The sequence below is a fragment of the Aethalodelphis obliquidens genome, unplaced genomic scaffold, assembly GCF_003676395.1.
Source record: "Aethalodelphis obliquidens isolate GAN/ISIS:26980383/991018 unplaced genomic scaffold, ASM367639v1 scaffold118, whole genome shotgun sequence".
NCBI lineage: Eukaryota > Metazoa > Chordata > Mammalia > Artiodactyla > Delphinidae > Aethalodelphis > Aethalodelphis obliquidens.
The window spans coordinates 1,448,780-1,456,548 of record NW_020838062.1 but is presented as its reverse complement, the minus strand read 5'-3'; the positions used below and the strand labels follow the sequence as shown (position 1 = coordinate 1,456,548).

At 49.6% G+C, this 7,769-nt stretch overlaps 1 protein-coding gene across 1 annotated transcript; it reads right to left on the bottom strand.

Moving 5' to 3' along the window:
* FATE1 (fetal and adult testis expressed 1) lies at positions 1-7,359 on the bottom strand. The gene is made up of 5 exons (XM_027097995.1): positions 7,290-7,359; positions 6,126-6,249; positions 2,399-2,477; positions 1,498-1,625; positions 1-55 (listed from the first exon to the last, which is right to left on the bottom strand). The coding sequence occupies exons 1-5, from the start codon at positions 7,357-7,359 to the stop codon at positions 1-3; spliced, it is 456 nt and encodes a 151-aa protein (XP_026953796.1).
* Between the last annotated feature and the right edge of the window lie 410 nt (positions 7,360-7,769).

Below are 7,769 nucleotides of genomic sequence, written 5' to 3'. Positions count from 1 at the left end.
TCAGAAGTACCACAGGCCCCGGAGGCTCAGGAACTCCCTCATTGTGTGGAGCCCACTGAGAGCCAGAGAGGGGCGGGGCAGGGGCAGAGCAGGCTCAAGGACTCAAGTCTCTCTCCCTCTCACCATCCCTCCTCACTTGTGCTCTCTTTCTCTGTCTCTCTGTCTCTCTGTCTCTCTCTCTCTCTCTCTCTGTCTCTCTCTCTCTCTCTCTCTCTCTCACACACACACACACAGGGTCATGTTTATTTTATATCTAGTAACCAACACTCTCTCTCACCTTTATAGATGGAGAAGCCTTGACAGACACTTGGGGCCTTGGGTAAGGTCCGTTTAGCCGCTAAAGCCAGTGACAATGTAATGATCTAGGTCCTTGCCCCTGAGAAATGTGTGTTTATCCTTTGGTCCCAGGGAAAGAGAAGCAGCTCTTCTGAAGGCCTCCTGCAGCCCAGTACATTCACCCTGAGGCCAGGCCCCAAGCAGTGACACTCCTGCCCTCTTAGGTCAAGTCCCACTGCCCTACCCAGCAATCTGTCCTGTATGAGGTGAATGTTAAAGGGCTGTGGACACAGGGGAGAAGGGTTCAAAGGCCCTCTGTGTGGCCTCCCATCCAGCCTCCAGAGCCGAGTCGGGGCTGGTCCCCGACCAGTCTGTAGGAGGCAGGCTGAACCCTAGACCCTAGATGGGTTCAGGAGACCCCATCCTAGACCCAACCCTGTCTCAGTCTTGCTAGATGACCCCGGGGCCATGTTTCCCCTCTCTGGGACTCAATTTCCTCCCGAACAAATGGAAAAGTTTCTGTTCCTGTTCAGGAGATTCCTCTGATTGAGTTCCTGTAACACCCGACCAGGACAAGCTACTGCTGCAGAACCGCTTCCCCATAAGCTGTCGCTGGTGGGAGCAGCACAGGAAGGACCTTGCCAAACCCTGCCCATAAGGAGGCCCCCGACTGGTCTGGCGACGGGGAGGGAGGAAGGGGCTGGGAAGAGGGAACCAAGGTCATTGTCTAGACGGGCTGTCCCCACATGAGTCCCGGATGCAAGGAGCTCAGCCACCAGTGTTTGCTGCTATCACTGAACTTTTATTGAGAACATTCTCTGCGCAGAGTCCTGTGCACAACATTGAAGAAAACGGAGAAGACACAGCCCAGCCCCTGCCGAGGATGGAACAGAAGGGACGCTGAGGGCCCGGAGGCAAGGTCTAGCTCTAAGATGGTCACCATGGAGCCCTGACAGGCAAGCAGGAATTACCTGCCACTGGTGTTACTGTGGGGACAGGAAGCCACCCTCCTCGCCCTCCAAAGGGGCTGCGTGTCAGCGCATTCAGACCTTTGGAATTCCACACTTCCTCCACCTTCCAGCAGCTAGGGCTTCTCTCAGGCAGAGTTGGGAAATGGCTGCTGAGAGCTGAAAGGAGGATGGGCAGGGGTGGCCGAGGGAGAGAAGAGAAGAAAGGGAGGAGGGAAGGGCTCCAGTTGCACGGCGGGTCGGCACGAAGCACCACTGGTGCATCCACAGCCAGAGGTTGGCGATGCAGGTAGGCAACAGCATGGCGAAGAACACGGCTTCCCTGTGGCGCCAGGCGGCACCCTGGTCCTCCACGGCGCGCAGACCGGTGATCACGGGCAGCTGCAGAGAGACCGCAGCCAGCTGGTGAGCAAGTCTCTTCTGGGGAGGCCCACAGCACGCCAGCGGGGGGAAAAGTAGGACGTTAGCACACGGAGGGCCTCTGCTGCCCTTTGGGAGGCCAAAGTGTCTCTGGGCAAGAAGAAAGCAGAGCATCTGAGACCAGGGGCTTGGGGTGGGCCCAGAGGGACCCGGGGGCGGGGCTGCCTGTGTTTTCAGGCCCGGCCGCCTCGCCCCGACCTTGGTGTCCTTCCCGTTGTCCGGAAGAAGCCAGCCCGTCCCAGCTGTGCCGGGGGGAGCCGGGAAAGGTGTGGGGGGAGCAGCCCCAGAGGGAGGGCCCCAGGATGGGGTGACACACGGGGGCCAGAGAGGGCCGCCAGGGAAGATGTCCCTCCATGCCCACACCCATGCCTGCTGGGGTCTCTTCCTGAGGAGACCTGGACTTGGAGTGAATGCAGACGACCCCTCGCTCAGACCTCTTGGCCTGCTCTCTCTGCATAGACTTCTCCTATCCTCTGCCATCCCCTCTACCTCCTCCTTTTCTCCTCCCCTTCTCCCTTCCCGCATCTCAGGGAGAGAGACAGGGTTGAGGCCGGGCATCAAAATCGGACACGAGCCAAGACGGCTGCGAGGAAGGGGAGGCGAGCCCGACTTCACCTCCAGTGCTAGACGGTAAGATGATTGGAGAGGCTGCGCATCCTCCAGGTGGGTGGCCCCAGCCACCCCAAGACACCATGATTCTGCCTCCACCCTCCAAGTGGATCCTGGACACTCGCCTGTCTTCTCATGACCTCCATCTCCAGTCCATTTAGTTCTTCCAGGCCAATCTCAGCGACCATATCTGCCTCCGGGTTGCTGGGAAGGAAGAAAAGACAGAGACTCAGAGCTTCTAGTGGTCCCAGGCCGGGCCTGCCAGGATGCACAGGAGGGCCATGAAGGCAGGTGGGTAAGGTGGCGGCAGTGTCCAGCTTCTCTGGACAGTGAGCCTGTCGGCTTGCAGTCCTTCCTTTCCCGGGTAGCTGTCCTCTGCCAGCACTGTGACATGCAGACATCAGTTGAGTCTGAGCAAGCACTGAAGGGGAGAGGAAAACCTCACTTTCAGAGCCAAGGGAATTGAGGCCTAGCGAGGTGACCACAGTTCCCAGGGGCACACAGGAAGCGCCGGAGCTCAGGAGAGAACCCTGGCTACTGGGAAACCAGGGTGAGCCCAGTCATCCCCTCAGCCTTCGTTTTGATCCATCTGCTAATGACTCCTGGGACTGGGGGGGTGGTCTCTGGCCCAGAGCTCTGGGGTCAGAGGGGTCTCATGCCTTGAAGAGCCAGTGTGGGCCAGAGGAGCAGAATATGCCAGACCTGCCTGGGTTCAAATCTCAGCTCTAGGATTCCAGTACAGGAGGAACTATTTCACCAGCTGCTTGTTTAACACACACTTACCACATGCCAGGGACCATCCTCTAAGCACTTGCCAATACCAAGTCATTAAATCGTCATCATGAGCCTTCGAAAGGGGTATCACTATCACTTCATTTTGAAAGAGGAAAACTGAGACGCAAAGGGCAAATAACTTGTGCTCTCAACCATTACACTATCATGCCTCTCCTTTCTGACACTGCTTCCACCTAAGACTCCATTAAAGTGACAGCAAAGACAGGAAAATAGTATAAACCCGTAAGAAACAAGATAACGGGAGAGGCAATGAAGAATGAAAGCGCTCAACAAGATTGTGGAATTCAGAAAGTGCCGATAAAGAAACCCAGCAAAGCAGGCCTCTGCTTGGCTCGTGGCTCTTGGAAGCAAATGGGGAGCAGCTGAGCAGGGAGCTCCCTTCCAGGCAGCCCTCCGAGAGGACCCAGACCTGGAGTCTGCAGGGCCGCTAGGGTGGAGGAGGACTGAGGTGGAAAACAGGGGCACTAACTGAAGGTCTGGACATGGAACAGTCACCCACTGCTCTCATCCCATCTGGTAGGCAGCCGGGCACTTACCCTCAAGCCCAAACCTGAACTAAATGAGTGGGAAAGCGGAGGTGATGGTGCCTCAAAGTAGGACCCTCTGAATCGCAGTGCTTAAGGATACCTGGCAGGACAGCCAAAGCAGAACCTGCCATCTGACAGGCCTCACCCAGACTCAGCGTTCTGGGCTGCCTCTTCTATTTGCCTCATTCTTAGAAGGAAATAGACAACTAAGGCTTACCTGTCACCTGAGAAAGACCTGCAGCCCTCCTCTATTCCTTAGAAAATGTTAAAGTGCAAGGTGGAACATCTTCTGTCTAAAGGATTCCAAAGGATTTTCATAAGAACTTTGCCACCATGCTCCATTTGTTGTGATAGGACATTTCTTTTTCTCAAAAGTGCACACAGATTTTTGTGTGTGTGTGATTTTGTGTGTGTGTGTGAACAGTAGTACTTCAGAGCCATAGTATTTTATTTTCTTCTTCCCCCTCCTCTTCTTCTCCTCCTTCTCCTTCTCCTTCTCCTTCTCCTTCTCCTTCTCCTTCTCCTTCTTCCTAAGATACCTCAAAAATAGCATTAAAAGGACAGTGTATGTTAACAAGACTCCAGGACTATAATGGGGAATTAGATGGAGAGTTTTCTCCTAGAACAATTTCCACACTATCCCCTTGATTTTCCTATATCTTGGGATCAGAAGGAGAAAAAGCTTTTTGAGAGAGTTGAAGGCAAAATAAGGATCAGTGACTGGGGTGTGCTTGTTCGTTTGTTTGAGATAACATATTTTAACACATCAATATCATAAGAATTAATTTAACAACATCTGTAAGCTCAATGATAACTTATGATCACCCATCAGATGACAGGTCTAACTGTCCAAAAAGGGTTGCCTTTTTACTCTTTTGATTTTAATGTTAGAAACCCTCTATTTAGAATTATATACACTGTAAAACATCGGATTTTTATTTACATTTGATGGAGATTAGGAAAATCTATGAACTGCAGCAAGTCCCAGCTTCCCTCTGTTAATTATTTCCAAAACTGTTATTTTTATCTTCATGCACTTTTTAAGGCACATTACATTTTTTCCCCCAATGAACAGAACAGTATTATGAATTTTTTGTTCTTTCAGGTTGTGGTTCTCTCAGAGTCAGTAAGAGTTCCATTAACTTTTTTACTCAAAAATAAATAATGAGTAAATAAGTAGAATTGAGAAATTTAACTCTAAATGTCTAAATTTAATTTCCAAATGCAATATAAGGACTCTAGTTTTTAAAGGTGTACTCCCCTGGTCCTAAGAGGTAACGTTAATTAATCCAGAAGTTAATTAAATCCCCCTATAGCACCTCCGCCTCCCGCGTCAGTGTCAGGGCATGAACCTGACCTGCTGGAGCATCTTGATTTGAGTTCAGCCTTAGGACACATGAATCCAGTTCAATAGTTCTGGCTTATTTTCATTCCCAGGAGGTCTGTGACCTGGGAGCTCTCTTTCTCTTTATTCATTGGGGATGGAATAATATCAGCATTTATTGTAACATTCCCTAGAACAGTCAGGTCTCCCTCCTCCCCAAGTTGGCTGCCTTTCCACAGTATTTTATGCAACAACGTGGCCACCATTTTCTCTAGAACATTCCTTCAGATGGTGAGTGTAGCTTAAAAGATTCATTACAGAACAATGGAAGTCAGGTGATTTTCTAGAACATCAGTTCTCCCTCCTTTCCAACCCAGTTGCCTTTCCCCGGTAACCTTTCCAACAGTATAGCCACCATGTTTCTACAACTTTCCCTCACCCAAATCAAACGTAGCTGCAAGGATTGGCTACAGAAGGACGGAACTCAGGGACTCATGTGATTCTCTAGAACAGTCAGGTCTTCCTCTTCTCCAAAATGGCTGCCTTTTCCCAGTATCCTTTGCAACAGTATAGCCACCATTTTTTCTAGAACATTCCCTCACTCAAATTGAATGTAGCTTAAAGGATTGGCCACAATATACTCAGATTCAATTGACTGGATTTCCTAATAACCAGGGAGCATATGAATTTCACTTGCCTTACCCTAGTCCCAGCCCTAAGATATAAATATAGATATATTTATATGTATATCTATATTTACATATTTATATATAGTTATAGATAATTATTTTTATATATTTTATGTAGAAATACATAATTATCTATAGAAATAGATAGATATAAAATATATATAGAGAGAAAATATACATATATAGATGTACATATATAAACATAAATATATTTATTCATTTATTAATAAAAGAAAGTGTCATTTCACACACCCTGGACTTTTGTACAGTAAAGTATATATGTACTCCCGAAGCTATGTGTGCTTCAGGCATTCTGGGCTCTAGGTTGAACTGCCAGCCAAATAAATAATGGCCCTGACCTCTTGCTGGACCTTGCTGTCCTCGTTTGCCTGCCTAGTACACAGGAGCTTCATCCTTCCCCCAAAGTCAACATCTGGCCCTGCTCGACCTACTACCTTCAGACTAGAGCTGGTACTCCCAAACCCAACCCAGCCACCAAGTTTCAAGGGCCCCATACAGTACCACTTTCTTGGACCAGGTTGCAGGCATATTCCAAACTGCAGCAGAGCCAGCAGCCTTTAGATCCAATTTCTGTTGCTTCTGAGAAACACCCAGGGACTGGGAACCCTGCCCCTTCATTTCTAGGGTGAAGAACAGAGGACCCAGGAACAACCATAGAGGCTATACCAAGGCTTCATGGGCACAGAACACACCAGAAAAAGGATAGGATCTCCCAACTTCTTAGGAATCACTCAACACCCATTCACTGATGTCTACCAGCTCATCCCAGGTCTCAGTTTCTTCGTCTATTCAAAATGTAGCAAGTATTTACTGAGTGTCAATATCTGGGCTAGGTTATTAAAAAGCCAGCAATGGCCAAGAGACAAGATGGCAGCAATCAAGAAACTGACCATCTGTGTGTGGAGAGAGAACGGGGGAGGGGCAGAAAATAGTCCACCAGTGTAGATTCAGATCAAGACGTACATGCTCCCAAAATGATAAAAACAGGATAACAGAAGGAAGGGATTACTTCTAGAAAAGTCAGAAACAATATTGAGGCAGAGACCTGAAAAAGAGTCCAGCCATGGAAAGTCTGGGGAAAGAGCATTCCAGGCAGAGGGAATACATTGCACAAAGGCTGTGAAGAAGAAACACTCTTGGGGTGTTATAAGGACAGGCATAAAGGCACAGTGGAGTGGGTCAGCAGGAAGTATATTGAGGAGATGACCTTGTTTGGATCTTGTAGATCCTCGCAAGGAGTTTGGATTTCACTCTAAAGGGCAGAAGAAGGCTTTGCAGGGTTAGAGTTGAGTTGATTGATCTCATAAACTGAGCTTTCTGAATGTTTTGCAATAGACACACTGGTGGCTTGGATGTGGGGCGGGGGGATGTTGGTCACAACCTCCTCCCTCACAGGTTACAAAATGCTCACATCATCAATCCCTTTCCCCCCAACTCGCCTGTCACTCAAACCACAAATATATGTGTAGGCACACCAAGGCACAGACACACACATGTATCACACATACATGCAAACACACATGCATGCATATATGAGTGTCTGCCTAGCCACACCCACACGGTTTCCAACACACATGCACAGGTGCAGACACCCAAGGAAAGGGACATTACAGGGGATCCTCACCTGCTGGGATCACGTGCTCTTAGCTATGCCCTTGGCTTGCAGGAACCAGCTCTTCAGCCATGGACATTTCTATGTCTTCTTTGATGTTAGGGGGTCCTCCTGCCATCATAACCAGTTGTCCACTTGTAAGCTGTGGCCAAGAATGCACAGGGAGCAAGGCACAGAGGAGACACTTGGCAAATCAGCTCTTTGAGGGGTAGGCACTCAAGGAAGATACACCTGGACATGGGGGTGGAGCCAGACTCCCTCTATGGGCTTAAGCCTTGGACCCAGCACCTTCTGTTCCTGCTGTATCTTGCTGGCTGGGTTCGAGGCCTTCTCCCCTGCTACTCTGTAAGCAACTTAGGAGAAGTGACAAGACTCGGAACCTTTGCCTGTGAGAACTGCCCTGGCTCTCGGGTCATCTGATTTGACCCCACTGGGGGGCAAGTAGGCTCCACCCGGCATCATTTCTAGATAGAGGCAGACTAGCACAGGACTCCAGAGTCAGTCAGTGGCCAAAGCAGGGTTAGATCC